The following is a 15,292-nucleotide window of genomic DNA, read 5'->3' as shown; positions in this document are numbered from 1 at the left end:
AGAAGACGTGCATTTACCAATCATCACAGCTACACACTGAAGCCACGAAAGGAGACTGCTGTAAGATATTAGGACACTGTGTGAAGACGCACTGCCGTAATTGAGTAATTGAGAACTGGATGGCAGGAGAGGGTAGGTGGGATTTCCAGGTCGAGAGAGGAAGAGGAGGAGTCATCTAGGTGTTTGGATTTCCACAGCAGACTCGGAGGAAGTGGGACGTGCCACACTGAGGAGAGGTAACTGAACCACGTGGTGGGATGTAGGTTAAAATTATGGGTTAATTGAGTTATAAGAGCTAGCTGGGGACAAACCTAAACTAAACGCCAAGCTTTCATAATTCATATTAATTTTCCACGTCATCATTTGTAGGCTGGCAGTCCCAACAAGAAAGTACAACTACAGAAGACACTTGCTCAGGCAACCTGGTCAAATTGGTCTTCCTGGTGAGGCCTGAAGCTAAGGATGTGGCTTCTGGTGTAGAGGGAACAGAGTTTGAATCCCAGCTTGACCAGTTGCTTGGTGGTGCTGAGCAGGGTGCTCCCTGTCTATACTTCCCTCACCTGCAGTGGAGAGAGAAACGCTAATCTCTGAAGGTTACGGCGAGGCGTAAGGAAGACATGTAAAGCACCTAACACATGGTGTGTAAATAGTTAGCAAGCACTTGCTATGCTGTTATTGCTTTTGCTGATGTAATAGCAATGTGTAGACAACTATCACTCATCTTTTCCCAGTGTGACACAAGACAGATGTTCCCTTAGAGTAAGCCACAGTCATGTGTTAAACCACAAGAAAACCAGATGCAAGCAAATAGAATTTTTATTCTTCCCCCTCCCCATGTTTGCAAGTGTGTGTGTGTGAGTGTGCATGTGTAGAAGGAATGATATAGGTATAAAAGATCAAAAGCAAATGCAGTAATAACAGCAATCAACTGCTTCTGTAATATTTACATAAAAAGTCACAGTAGATCATTGTGTTTAGATTAAGAAGTACTAAATTAACAAGTTTATACTAAGAGAGAATTGACCTATGGTGATATTTTCCTTTTTGGGATATACTTCATGTATCTCTAATATACTTACTATACGCACAGTATCCATAAGATGTTCACTATGCATACAGCATTGGTACACACCATGGCACTTCCATAAGATGTTCCTTCCATAAGATGCTCACTGTATGCAGAGTATCCTTACACACCATGGCACTTCCATAAGATGCTCATGGTATACACAGTATCCTTACACACTATGGCACTTCCATAAGATGCTCACTGTATGCACAGTATCTTTACACACCATGGCACTTCTATAAGATGCTCACTATATACACAGTATCCTTACACACCATGGCACTTCTATAAGATGCTCACTGTATGCACAGTATCTTTACACACCATGGCACTTCTATAAGATGCTCACTATATACACAGAATCCTTACACACCATGGCACTTCTATAAGATGCTCACTGTATGCACAGTATCTTTACACACCATTGGTACTTCCATAAGATTTTCATTATATTCACAGAATTCCAAGTGAAAATTAAAATCCCCAAACACTGCAACAATAGGAGCTCCTTCCTGTTTCTTCTTCTCTAGCAATGAATGGGTAGATCACTATTTGCATGCCATGTAAATTATTTGATCATATTCTTGAACTGTGAATGATTTAATGATTAAGAAAGACATACTTTTTAAGAGTTTCTCTGAGGTTTTTAAATCTTCCTTCGGATGAAACTGTCTTCTGAAGTTTTTCCATCAGCGCTTTTGTCTAAAGAGGAAAGACAATGTAGTTTGTCAAGAAAACACTTCAATTTGATTAGAGAGAATATCATCAGGGCACTCGGGTTTTTCCTTCAGTGACAGGTGCTGATGCCATTTTAATGTTTTAAAAGAAGAAGGGAAGGAACATGAAAAGCGAGAAGTGCCTATATCCAGGCTTTTGCCCTGGGGTGAGAAAAAGTGAAAAGAAAAGAAAAGAAAAAGTGTAATGCAGAGAAGTCTTAGGAACTTACAAGGTGCATAGCAAACGCAGCAAAAGGTCAGGCTAAGAGTGTACGGCACAGATCTCCTCCCAACAGGCACTAAAACTGTGCAGGAGCCTGGGAGATTCTGCCAAGACCCTTTGTGAGCACCAAGGTACTAATCCAAAATCCAATGAAGTCCTCATTAACAGTTCAGGTGCCCTGCAGGGTCACCAAGGGCAGAACAGTCTGTGGTTCAGGTGAGACACAGCCTAGGCTCAGAACATTAGCAGAGCCAATGGCATGGACAAGACAAGGCTAGCCCAACTCCCGGGGAAGGACTCGAGCCAGAGGTGCAGACAGCCTTCTAGGAGTCCAGAGAAAGTCTTCCAGACACCCTTTTAGAAAGCCTCTCCCAAACTCACCAACACCCAAGGAGAAAGCTAGAAGTACAGAGATTTGATTTAACTACTGAAACCTGAGTGGAAATAACAAGGAGAACTAAATCTAAAAGAAGAAAAGCAACAGTCACGTGTCCGCAGGTCTAAGTCACTAGGCAAAACCCCAAAAGCTGCTCCCAGAAGGACAGAGGAAACGTTGTATATCGAGATCTCTGGGGACAAAGGCTTTGGAGGAGGGGAGACGGGGAGGAATCCATTGAACAGTTGTGGGCTTACCTCCCCTCCAGGAAGATTTCGGGAAACAGGTCATGACTGATAGGCACATTGTTTGAGGTTGTTCCTCCAAATGTTGTAATGAGTGTTTTGAAGACACACAGGAGGGGAATTAATTAGGTAGTCAGAGCAGGGCAATTATCCATTGGCGCCTTCCTTTGGCAACTGTACTGCTCGTTTCAATTAATGACTTTCTCATTAGCAGGATTCATCTTGGCTCTCCACTCCCCTCAGTAGCAAGGTGTGCTGCACGCTGATGCTCACCTGCTTGGACACCTTGGCCCAGGTTTTCTTCAGCCTGTAGATGGCACTTCTGTTTAAGGCTGCAGTGATCTCCAGGACACCATTGTAGTTGTGTAGACACCGGCAAATGTCGGCCACAGCAACCCACTTCTCAATGGCGTTGGCACGTGAGCTGATATCGGCATAATTCATTATCTGGGAGGCTACCAGGTTACTCATCTAAGACAACCAAAGAGACCAGCAAGCTGTCGAAGACCCAAAACAATGCATCCAGGCAAAGAGCTGAGTGGCCCATGAGCACATAAGGAAAGTGGGTTACTAAGTAGCACAAAGCTCTTGGTCCATCTTTAGACACCAGCTTTCAAAGAGACTGGAATCTGTAAAGATAACAATAGCAACAAACCACCCACCCCTGTTCATCCTGAGAGCGCAGGCAGAGACTCTTCAGAATCCGGCTTGTTGGGGGAAAATTGGATCTTTTTAAACCGGTAGTCTTGATGAAGGAATCCTTGCCAAGAAAGGGAATGAAATGGAATGACCTAACTACTGCGGAAAGATGATATTGCAGTTCTGGGTGTCACCCCTTGGGGACCTTGGGGACACATATTTCTGTACATCTAACTGTGTGTAGATAGCATGCTCTGGAAAACCTCAGTTTTCATAGAGAAAGAAAGACTGTGGGTTACTATTTATCTGAATTCTAATATTTTTGGTTGTGAGCCTAGCCTTTAATAGCTGAGCCATCTCTCCAGCCAGTCATCAATCTAAATTAATTCTAAATTAGTCATCTCTCAAACCAGAAAATCACTTAGCATGGAAAAAGAAAGCATACCTTCTTTTTGGAAAATTTCTCTAGCAAAACAAACAAAATGAACAAACAAACTTTGAAGCTAAGGGCTGTAATTCTACTAACCAAATCCAACTGAATTCGCTCAATCTTCAAAATATGGAAAAGAGTGGAATATGATCATCAGCAAAGGGGCACGGGGAGTGTGTGATCTTGCATTCACACAGTAAGTCTGATGGGTACCCCACTCTTTGAAGACACAAAAGCTCCTACAGTATCTTTGAGTGACACATAGAAAGTCATTAAAATATGTACGAGGGCCAATCACTTGCTCAACTTTGATGTGGAGAATGATACAGAATCCAGTTTGTGAGGAGCAGTTGATTTTGTTAATCAATGATTTTCATAAGGACGTCATTTCCAATAATTATTCAGGAAGTGGGCTAGGACACACTTGTCTTTGGTGCTAAGAACAGAAGAAGAACGAAATCCATGACTATCACTGGTACAGTTTGGGTGAATGTTCCCCATAGACTATGAGTCAATGGCCTGGTCCTTGGAGTGACACTATTGGAAGGAGCTGTGTAAGTCTTTAGGCCAAAGAGGCGTGTCTTGAAGGGGATTATGGCCACTATGCCCCTTCCTCCTCCACTCTTGCTTCCTGTCTATGACCTGAGCAGTTTTCTCTGCGAGTAAACCTTTTCCCTTTATAAGTTAATCATCTAAGGCGTTTTGTTAGAGTTAACGAAGAGCTGACTAATACACTAGCCTTCGAGTATGCTGAACCTAGCTAGGAGGGATGATGGGCAGAAGGAAATATGTAAATAAGTAAACAGCATACATGAAATGCAAAACTATGTTTGCTCTGAGGCTTGGGATGCAGCCCAGTGGATAATGCACTGGCTGTGCAAGCAATGGGGTCCTGAATTTGCATCTTCAGCACTCAACAGGGCATGGAAGGATGCATCTGTAACTCCAGTGCTGAAGGAAGGGGCCAGGCAGACTCAGGAGCTCACTGGCCAGCCAGTCTGGCCATCTCACCGCTTTGACCCCATGCTGCATGAAGTGTCAATCTAATTATGGCACTCCCAGACAAATATCATCTGGGGTTTCCCTTCATCTTTAGGATCCAGAACAGCTAGCTGTTCATCTGTTCAACTGAGCATGCGAGGACCCTGAAGACCTGTCATCTCTGGAATAATGCTCTTGTACCCTGTAAAGATTTGTCACTTGTATTAGTTTAATAAAATGCTGATTGACCAGTAACCAGGCAGGAAGTATAGGCAGGGCGACCAGACTAGGAGAATTCTGGGAAGAGGAGAAGCTCAGTCTGCAGTTGCAACCCAGATGCAGAGGGAGCAAGATGAAAATGTTGTACTGAGAAAAGGTACCAAGGCAGGTGGGTAAACATAGAAAAGAATTATGGGTTAATTTAAGTTGTAAGAGCTAGTAAATAATAAGCCTGAGCTAATAGGCCGCCAGTTTATAATTAATATAAGCCTCTGTGTGTTTCTTTGGGACTGAATGGCTGTGGGACCAGGCAGATCAGAAACTTCCATTGACAGTCATCCTTGTCTCCAGAGGCCATGAGGTCCTCTGCTCTGCCGTGAATTCAAATTTCATACCTGTGCTCGTTTGCTGAGACAGAAAATGCTGAGTAGGGGACAGGAAGGAAGCACAGGTGGCTTGTAGAGTCCTGTCTAGCCAAAGACATGGTGATGCTACTACCCGCATTAGAAGCTCCCGAAGGAGGCTCAGCATTGCTGCGGGGTTGTTAGAGCACAAGGCTACCGTAGTGTGGGAGACGTGTGGAGCCTAGGGTGGAGTCGTCAGTTGGAGTGCCCATATGTAGGCCAGGTAATGGAGTACATTCCTCACTTTACCCCTTCACTCAGCATCCGTGTATTTTGAGTGGACCCTGTGCAGGGCTCTCTCTTGAGACTCTATACTACTGTTTTGGTACCTTGGATTCCGTTGACCTGCTAACTTGTCAGTGCAGTTCCTTTGCTAATATACACACCCTCAGTATTCCTAGTATTAATCTGTACTGAAACTGGAAAAGAAGTTTCCCTTTGGCCAGACAGCCCTGAAGCCACCTCCACGGCTGTTAACTAATTCTCTCACAAGACTAAGTCTGTTCCAACAGAACCAACAAACAACTGGATATAAAATCAACTCCTCATCTTTGAACTAGTGTAAGAAGTCCCTCCCAACGTCAGTCTGGAATTTAGGAAGTCACACTGATGCAATCTTATTGCCACCACCAGGGGTCAGTATACACACTACTCATTCAGTCTGTGACTAAGCTTATAGTGATTATAATAAAAATAATAACAACATTTTACACATGATTGAATATTCACAAGACCTGGGAACCACCAAAACGAGACTGCTTATGTCTGGAAATTATCACATCCTTTTGAGAATGTGAGATTTAAGCTTGCTATTCAATCAGCCCTGTATAAATAGTGATGACAGAGTGTATTTCTTTTCTGGGAATCAAACCCAGGGTTTCGTGCATGTGTAGACAAGTGCCCCTCCACTGAGCTATATCCGCCATCCCACAGCTGCTTTGTTCTAGAGAAGCCTAAAGCCCACAGGTGTATCCGTTACTCACTTCGTTGAAGTGCTGGCTGGTTTTCATGATGTAAGGGGTCCTTTCATTTTTATCCAGTTTCATCCAGCCCTGCCCAAGAAACTCTCTGAAAGTTGAGAATAAAACACAAAATCAGTGCCGTTTGTAAGAGAAGGAGAATAGACCTTGCGTAGTTATGTGGATTAGATGGGTACATTTAACTTAATATTCAGGGGTCATCATTTACCCCTCCTCCCTCCTGTTTTCACAGGTCATCTCTATGGAATTGCAGCTCATTCCTGGGCTAGCATTCCATCACTTACTGCCAAAATGAAAACGATTTTTCAGTCTCTAGTGTTTGGATTGTTGTCTCAATAAAAGGCTTCTCTGAAATTCAAAACGCTGCCAACATAAGAGAGATGACGTAACCACCAACTCAGCGCTCTTGTGGTGATTTCTTCTGCTTTACTCTCTAAATGTATCTTTCAAGATTCCAGAAGACCTATTTCGACCCAAAACTGCTCATTAGAATGGAATCCTTCTCTGCTCTTGTTTTCTCGGGAGAACGGAAGTTTTCAAGGTTGGGGAGCTGAGCCTGGTGGAAGGAGAGTCCTCTGATGTCTTCCCTGGTCAGTCATTTCATTCAGGAGCCGGTCACTCGATCTCAGTATGCATGTGGCAGTTGAGAGAGGGCACGTGGGAATTATTGTGTGTGGGCATTTAGAAAACAGTGTGAAATGAAAACATTCTAATACATTTCTAGTACGGAAGTGTTGGCTGGTCCTCCTGCAAGATTTATTGTCCCTTGCTTGCCACTGTTGCTGCCGCTGCTCGTGGCTATGGTTCTGCAGGTAGACACAGAAGTGAGGACACAGCTCTGCAGCTGGAAATGACTGACAGATGTTTTAGGCATGCAGGGTCCAGGGAGAAATGGGAGTCCCGGGAAGATTCCACCGCAAGAGCCACCCCACCATAGGATTCTTTCTGGCTCTTTCTTCTCTAGGAGAGAAGGCCAGGGTCCACCTTCAACGCTCTGGGTGGCAGTGAGAAGGTGAAGGGGTGGTGGGGGAAGGAAAATTGTGTTTCCTATCCTAAGTGTTCAGGATTCACTGGATTCATTTGAATAGCCAATGAGCCAGATTCCTATTTCAACAGCTCCATGTGCCTGGGCAGGTCTACAAATTCAGGGAGGCCAGGAAGAAGAGAAGACGGAATGCATAAAAGCACAGTCTGCGTGGGTGTTCTTGGGCTCTTCCCCTCCTGCTTCTCTGACAGCTCTACGGGTCTAACTGTCCCGCCCATCTGCTCCGACTCTCTCCTCCCTCACCAGGGATGTTTGACAAGGATCCCATTCCTGTGTCTTGCCCAATCCTTCCACACTTTCAGTGTGGTTACCAGTTCATGGATAATGTATTTCTCTAAACAAAGATCTGTTTAAGGATCTTTCAAGTCAGTGTGATTGCTGGAGGCTTAAAGGGCCCCCTCCTTTGTACACAGGGTTAAAACGAAGAGGCAGGACAACTGTCACTGAGCTCAGTAGAATGCGCGAACTTGCGGAAGGGGCTGCAGACCTGCAGCAGACATTAAAGCATTGACGATGGGTCCCCGCTTCTCAGAGTGAAGCTTCGGGTCCCTCTGAACTACTTGGGATTCTCATGAAAGACAATTTTCTGGACCTCAACCAAACCTACCAAAATTGGAATTTCACAAGCATGCTCTCTCTGAGAATACATTTTCTACAAGCTTCCCGTATGGCTTTAGCCATTCTGTAATTTGAGGATAGGAAAATGCAGAGAAATCAACAGTCATGGTAACCTTATTACATATAGAAGAAACACAAACCGAGATCATCTCAAGGACCCCCAAGTCAATGCACTCAACATGAACTGGGCCCAAGAGACCTTCAAGCATGCTAAAGCACCTGGAGATGGAGACTCAACATCCCTGAGCCTGGGCAAGTACACGCACACACCTGTGTAACTTAGAGATAATGGCAGCTTCAAGACTAGGTACTTCTTGCTAGAGGACAAGGCACTCACTCGTAGGGGATGCTTCTAAAGACAACGTGGTCCAGGAGAGTGATCTGCTCGGCCAGCTCCATGGCTGACAACGTCTCAAAGCATTCGGCCTTTGGACAGTCTGTCTGCAAGAGATGGTGAAGGAGTGAAACACAGTGCATCTGCGGAGCGTGTCTAGGTCTGAAAGAAAGTCCAGCAGACTCAACTGTGAAAGCCAATATGTACGTCTCCAACCAGCTTCCGGATCCCGTGTTGAGCGAGGCCCTTCTTGTACAGCTTCCCAGACAGATACATGGCCAACCATGAAGCTGGTCGCATGAGTTTGCTCACCTCAAGGATTCTGTGGCTGAACTTACCATTTGAATTATATCTTCTAATTTTAGGTGGATGTCATCTTGATCATCTTGTGAAAGAGCTCTATAAGGAAATGGATAAAACAATCTCTATGAGTAAGAAAAGATGGACAAGCTCGGAAGTGGCAATGTGGGGGTCTTGCTTCTGTGGTTAGGAAGTGTGAGGGTTCAGGTGTGTGAGGCTGTGAGGTACAACAGACTCTGTGACACACACATGCCCCTCCCACTTGCTCCTTTAGCCCCTCCCACCCGTGCTACTCTAGCCTCTCCAACTCATGCTCCTCTAGGCCCTCCCACCCACAATCCTCTTAGTCCCTCCTGCCTGCTCCCCTAGCCCCTCCCACTTGCTCCTCTGGCTCCTCCCACCCCACCTGTGATCCTCTAGCCTCCCCCCACTCGTGTTCCTCTAGCCTCTCCACACTGTCCACTGAAGCAGAAGAGAGACAGTGCACTCTCTTCTCAGCTCGTGGGCACAACTTGGAAGAACATAGCACAGGAGTAGGCAGGTGATCATCGTGTTCTTTGAGTGTGCATCCCAAACTCAGTGTTACTCAGCTTTCAAAAGCCTGTCTTTCAGTGTTTAGATGAATAAATGATACAAGAGTTAATTAATACCCAAGACACCACTTTCAAAGTAGGAAGATGTTTTATATATCCTACAGAAATTCCAAATCAGGAGAATTATAGAAAGTGGGAATTCCATTTTATACCTTGCTATCTGGGCCAAGCATTCTAAGTTTTAGCACACACCCTGAGCATTAAACTACTTAAGCAGTTCCAAGTCGGAAAGCTTGTCCCAAGGGAGACTAAAGTTGGCTCTCTTTCTTTCTTTCTTTCTTGCTGAGCAGGGCGATTAAAGTCATAGAAATTGTTAAAGATGCTGGCTGGGGAAGCAGCTAGGCCAACTGCAGTCTTCACCTGTTGCCCCTTTCTTCCAAATCCAATCCTCAAGTCTTATTCCCAGCTCTGTAGCAGGCCACCTGATGCAGGCTCCCTCCCCCGCAGCCCCCATCCCCAGTGGGTCTCATAGATCTTCCATTATAACCCTCCCCTCAGGCATCCCCCGGGAACCCACCAGCCAAGCCTGGCAGAGAAGCAAAAAGCCTATCAGCAAAGCAGGCAGATGAGCTTTAGCTCTTCCCTCTCCCCCCTCTCTTCCACATCCAGTCCCACACCCCATCCCCAGCTCTGTAGCAGATGATCTTTTGTGATTGGTCCCCACTCTAAGGGACTAAGGAGATCCTGGAGCTTCCTCTCCAGCCTGGGGACCACCTCAGGCCTCTCACTTAGCTCACCCTTATTCCTAAGTATCAGCCACCGACACCAAGAATCAAATCTTAAGTGGAGACTCCAGGGGTCACACCTTTCAGAATCCCAAAAGAATTTCCCATCAGGCAACACACAGCCACCACACTCTCCTAAGAACCAGAGAGGAAACAGAAGACAAGGAACAAAGTACTCACCAACAAAAACAAGACCAGATGATATCAGCATCAAGAATTTCAGTCTTCCCATACCCAGATGCCTAGATCCCAGCGTAAAAACACAATCAACAACATCCAGGATAATATGTCTTTACTAGAGTCCAACAAACTTACCGCAGTAAGCCGTGAGAACTGATGCGTAGCTGAAACACAAGACAAAGACCTTACAATAGCCTTTATGAATATGATAAAGGTCCTTTAAGAGGAAATGAATAAATCTCCTAGAAATGAAACTATGAAGATCAGTGCCTAGCTAGCCCAATTGTCACCAGAGGGGTGTCATCCAACAACCAATAGGAGCAGATGCAGAGATCCACAGCCAAACACTGAGCAGAGCCAGGGAACCCTGCAGAAGAGGGGGAGGAAGGATTACAGGAGCTGGGGGAGGGGTTGTCAAGGAACCATGAGAACAGAGACCATAGAATCAACTTAGCAGGGCTCGTAGGGGCTCACAGAAACTGAAGCAACAAACAAATATGATTGTGTAGCTTGATGTTCTTGTGAGACTCCCAATGATGGGCACGAGAGATGTCTCTGACTCTTGCCTGTGCTTAAGACCCTTTTCCTCCCAATGGGTTGCCGTGTCGAGCTGTGATATGAGCGTTTGTGCCCAGCCTTTAATTGAATCCTGTTAGGCCAGGATCTTGGGGAGAGGATAGGGGGAAGGGAGTAGGAGGAGTGGAGGGAAGGGAAACTGAGGTCAAGATGTCATAAAAGTTGAAAAAGAAAGAAATCTATGAAGGCACAAACAAACAGTAGAAGGAAATGAACAAAAGAGTCCAAGACCTGGAAGTGGAAAAGAATCAATAAAGAAAATCCAAACTGAGGGAAATTTGGAAATGAAAAATATAGGAACTCAAACAGGAGTCTCAGAGGCAAGCCTCACTAACTGAGCAAAAGAGACGGACAAAAGAATCTCAGCCACTGAGGACAGGATAGAAGGAATGAGTACTTCTGTCAAAGAAAATGGTAAATCCAAAAGTATTCTGGAACAAAATATTCAGAAAGTCTTGGACACTATAAAAAGATCAAATCTAAGAATAATAAAAATAGAGGAAGGAAAAGAAGCCCAGGTCAAATGCACAGAAAATATTTCCAACAAAATCATAGAAAAAAATTTCCTTTGCCTAAAGAAGGAGATGCCTATCAAGTTACGAGAAACACACGGAACACCAAACAGACTGGACCAGAAAAGAAAGTCCCCTCAGTACATAATAATCAAAACACCAAACATAGAGAACAAAGAAGGACTACTAGAAACTGAAAGGGAGAATAACCAAGTAAAAGATTAAGGAGACTTATTAGAATAACACCTGACTTCTCAATGGAGACTCTAAAAGTCATGTTCTGGACAGAGTTCTACAGACTCTAAGAGATCATAGATGCCAACCCAGACTGCTATACCCAGTCTTTCAATCACCACGGATGAAGAAAGGCATTCCACGAGAAAACCAAATTCAAGCAGTATCTATCCTCAGATACAGAGCTACAGAAGGCACTAGAAAGAAAACTCCAACTTAAAGAGATTAACCACACCCAAGAAATCACAAGGAATAAATAATGCCAGACCAGAAAATCAGAAGAAGGGAAGCACACACACACACCACCACCACCACCACCCCCCAAACAACAAAAATAACAGGAATCAAACATTGCTTATTGGTATCTCTCAACATCAATAGTCTCAATTTCCCAATAAAAAATATAGACTAACAGAATGGATGTGAACAGGATCCATCCTTCTACTGCTTCCAAAAGACATCAAGGTTAGACATCAGCTCAGGATAAAGGGTGAAAAAAGATATTCCAAGCAAATGGAACCAAAAGCAAGTCCATGTAACCATTTTAATATCTGACAAAATAAACTTTAAATCAAAACTAATAAGAAGATATAGGAATGTACACACATACTCATCAAAGGAAAAATCCACCAAGAGGAAACTGCAATTCTTAATATCTATGCATAAACACATGGGGGAACAAAATTTGTAAAATAAACACTGTTACAGCTTAAACAACACATTGGCCCTCGCACAGTGATAGTGGTGGCTTCAGTACCCACCTCTTGCCAACAGATGGGCCATCCAGACAAGAACTGAACAGAGAAACGTTGGAGATAACTGACGTCGTAAACAAAATGGACTCGGCAGATATTTACACAATATTTCACCCAAACAGAAATGAACATACCTTTTCAGCATGCCATGGGACTTTCTCCAAAACTGACCACATACGTGAACAGAAAGGAAGCGTCAGCAGATATAAGGAAATTGAAATAACCCTGCATTCTATCTGACCTACACAGATTAAAATTGGGTGTCGACAACAGAAAAAACAGAAAGTTAACAAAATTGTGGAAACTGAACAACTCACTATTAAATATAAAATGGGTCAAGATAGAAATTAATAAAGAAATGAAAGACTTTGTAAGATTTGTAGAAATAAATGAAAATTAATGTACATCATACCCAAACCTATGGGACAAAGTAACGGCAGTTCTAAGAGGCAAGTTCATAGCACCAAAGGCCTACATTAAAAACAAAGTTTTTAATTACATTTTTTTTTTTGGATTTTTGAGACAGGGTTTCTCCGTAGCTTTTAGTTCCTGTCCTGGAACTAGCTCTTGTAGTCCAGGCTGGCCTTGAACTCTCAGAGATCCGTCTGCCTCTGCCTCCTGAGTGCTGGGATTAAAGGCGTTCGCCACCACCGCCCGGCTCTAATTAAAAAATTTTAAAAACGCTCTCATACTAGTAACTTAGCAGCACAGCTGAAAGCTCTAGAACAAAAAGAAACAATACCCCAAAGGAATAAATGACAAGAAATAATCAAACTCAGAGCTGAAATCAATAAAACAGAAACAAACAAAAAGTACACATAATCAATAAAACAAAGAGTTGGTTCTTTGAGAAAACTCAAGAAGATTGACAAATCCTTAGCCAAATTAGCTAAAAAGTGGAGAGAAAATAGAGCAACAAAATTAGAAACAACAGACATCCAGGGAATCCAGAGTCATAAGGACATACCTTAAAAACCCGTGCTCCTCCAAACTGGAAAACCTAAATCTCTCTATACATGCTACTTAACAAAATTAAATCAATATCAGATAACCACAATACAGACCTACAATACTTAATAAAATAGAAGTAGTCATTAAAGCCTCCCAACCAGAAAAAAACCCCAGGTTTGATGGTTTTAGTAAAGAACTCTGCCAAACTTTCAAAGAAGAGTTAATGCTAATACTCCTCAAATTATTCAAAAATAGAAACAAAAGAGACATTGTCCAATTTATTTTATGTGGCTATAGTCACCCTGATATACCTTGATCTAATACTTCCAGAACTTTTATCATGAAGGAATGCAAGGGACATATCTAAACATAATAAAAGCAGGTTCCAGCAAGTCCAAATCCAACATCAACTTAAATGGCGAGAAATTCAAAACATTTCCACTAAAGTCAGGAAGAAGAAAAGGCTGTCCACTCTCTCCATACCTATTCAATACAGTGCCTGAGGTCTTAACTGGACAATGAAGACAACTGAAGGAGATGAAGGGAATACAGACTGGAAGGGAAGAAGCCAAAGGATTTTATCTGTAGAAGATATGATAGTATACATAAGTGACCCTCAAATTTCTGCTAGGAAACTCCTACAGCTGATAAACACTTAGCCTTCCTACACCCAAGTGGCAAATGGACTGAGAAAAAAATCAGAAGAAAAATACCCGCAACAATAGTCTCAAATAATATAAAATATCTTGGGGTAACTCTAACCACAAAAGTGAAAGACTTGTATTATTAAAAACATCAAGTCTTTGAAGAAAGAAACTGAAAGAGATAGCAGAAGATGGAAAGATCACCCATACTCATTGATTGGCAGAATTAATATAGATGTTTTTATGAATAGGAAATATAGAATTTTCTAGGCTACCCTTGCAAAAAAAAACCCCACCAAGTAGGCAACCAAGAACAACAGAGTTATACATAATTCTGGAACAGAAGTCAATGGTCAAAACGTCAGCAGGGGTGTGTATCCCTGAGGTCTCTAAGGAAACATTTCCTTGCATTGTCTAGCTTTAGGTGCTCTGCCAGAAATCCCTGGTGTTTCTTGTCTGTGGTTATATAGTTGCAATTTCCATCCCCATCCACACATGATATTCCCCATATGTTTGTCTTCCATGGCCATCTTCTTAAAATGACACCTGTCACAGGCCCTAACTTAGCTGTCTGTATCTTCAGGGATGCTATCCACAAACAGGGTCATATTCTGGGATAGGAGATGTCAGGACTTGAACATGTCAGTTTTCTAATGGAGAACACAATTAGACTTCTAGCTGCTTCTAGATCACAGTGGTCTGGCTTTGGGAACTTAATGGGGAATAAGAATGACTTGTGGTACAATTGTTAAATTACCGCAGTCTCAAGTTTGACATTGCTACATTTGAGAGGAACTGAGCTGAATGAATCCCTCTCCACACATGCTTTCTCTATAATTAATTACACCAAGACACAATACAAACATGTTTGGCTAAAACAAACATCACTTCCACGCTGTAAGTGAAGGAAGAATTGAAAACCAGAATGGTGAGGCAGTAATGGGCCTTAGCAGATAGATGCCAGGCTTCCCACTCTCGAGTAGGGGCAGAAGTTGTGCCCATGGGTGAGCTGAGAAGCCATAACCGACACATGCACATGAAACCATTGATGGATGCACTCTTCATGTAGAGCGAACCAGAAAAAACATTATCCCCCCCATCAGCTAACGAAACCATAGGACAGTGTGTTATTTGTGTGAATACTAGGCATCACAACTATGGACAAACACAATTTTCTAGGAGGGCCTGCCAAGTCCAAGCCTTCCTCGCACAGACACCTCAGGTTCATGTTTTACCCTACCTCATATGAGTATCTGACATGGAGACCATTAAGACAAGGAGTGAACGGAACAGTTGGCCAGGACCAACACAACAAGCTGAGGATCTTGTGTAACTATAGGCATGCCACCTCTCTCATAGAAACACTGCCCCAAGGTGAGCTGGCAATTCCTAATTAGTCCTCACAAGCAGAATGAAAAGCCTCTCCAGGATACTGGCTGGACTCATGTCAGGACTCCCCAAGGTCTCTCTCTTTCACCCTGTGGTTCTACAGAAATTGTCCCCACACAATTTAAGCCTACAGTCCAAAGTCTCCCTTGCACAG

The 15,292-nt window shown here is 43.4% G+C and overlaps 1 protein-coding gene across 4 annotated transcripts in view; it reads right to left on the bottom strand.

Moving 5' to 3' along the window:
* Rasgrf2 (Ras protein specific guanine nucleotide releasing factor 2) overlaps positions 1-15,292 on the bottom strand; it is a 226,012-nt gene that overhangs the window by 5,762 nt on the left and 204,958 nt on the right. For all 4 annotated transcript variants that reach the window (XM_013349696.2, XM_026783773.1, XM_026783775.1 and 1 more), the window contains 5 exons: positions 8,618-8,678; positions 8,283-8,386; positions 6,286-6,370; positions 2,903-3,100; positions 1,692-1,771 (listed from right to left, as the gene is read on the bottom strand). In XM_013349696.2, coding sequence (XP_013205150.1) covers positions 1,692-1,771; positions 2,903-3,100; positions 6,286-6,370; positions 8,283-8,386; positions 8,618-8,678 — 528 coding nt within the window. The remainder of the gene's footprint in view (positions 1-1,691; positions 1,772-2,902; positions 3,101-6,285; positions 6,371-8,282; positions 8,387-8,617; positions 8,679-15,292) is intronic.

This window comes from Microtus ochrogaster, chromosome 19 (genome assembly GCF_000317375.1).
Source record: "Microtus ochrogaster isolate Prairie Vole_2 chromosome 19, MicOch1.0, whole genome shotgun sequence".
Taxonomy (NCBI): Eukaryota; Metazoa; Chordata; class Mammalia; order Rodentia; family Cricetidae; genus Microtus; species Microtus ochrogaster.
This window is presented reverse-complemented; position numbering and strand designations above follow the sequence as displayed.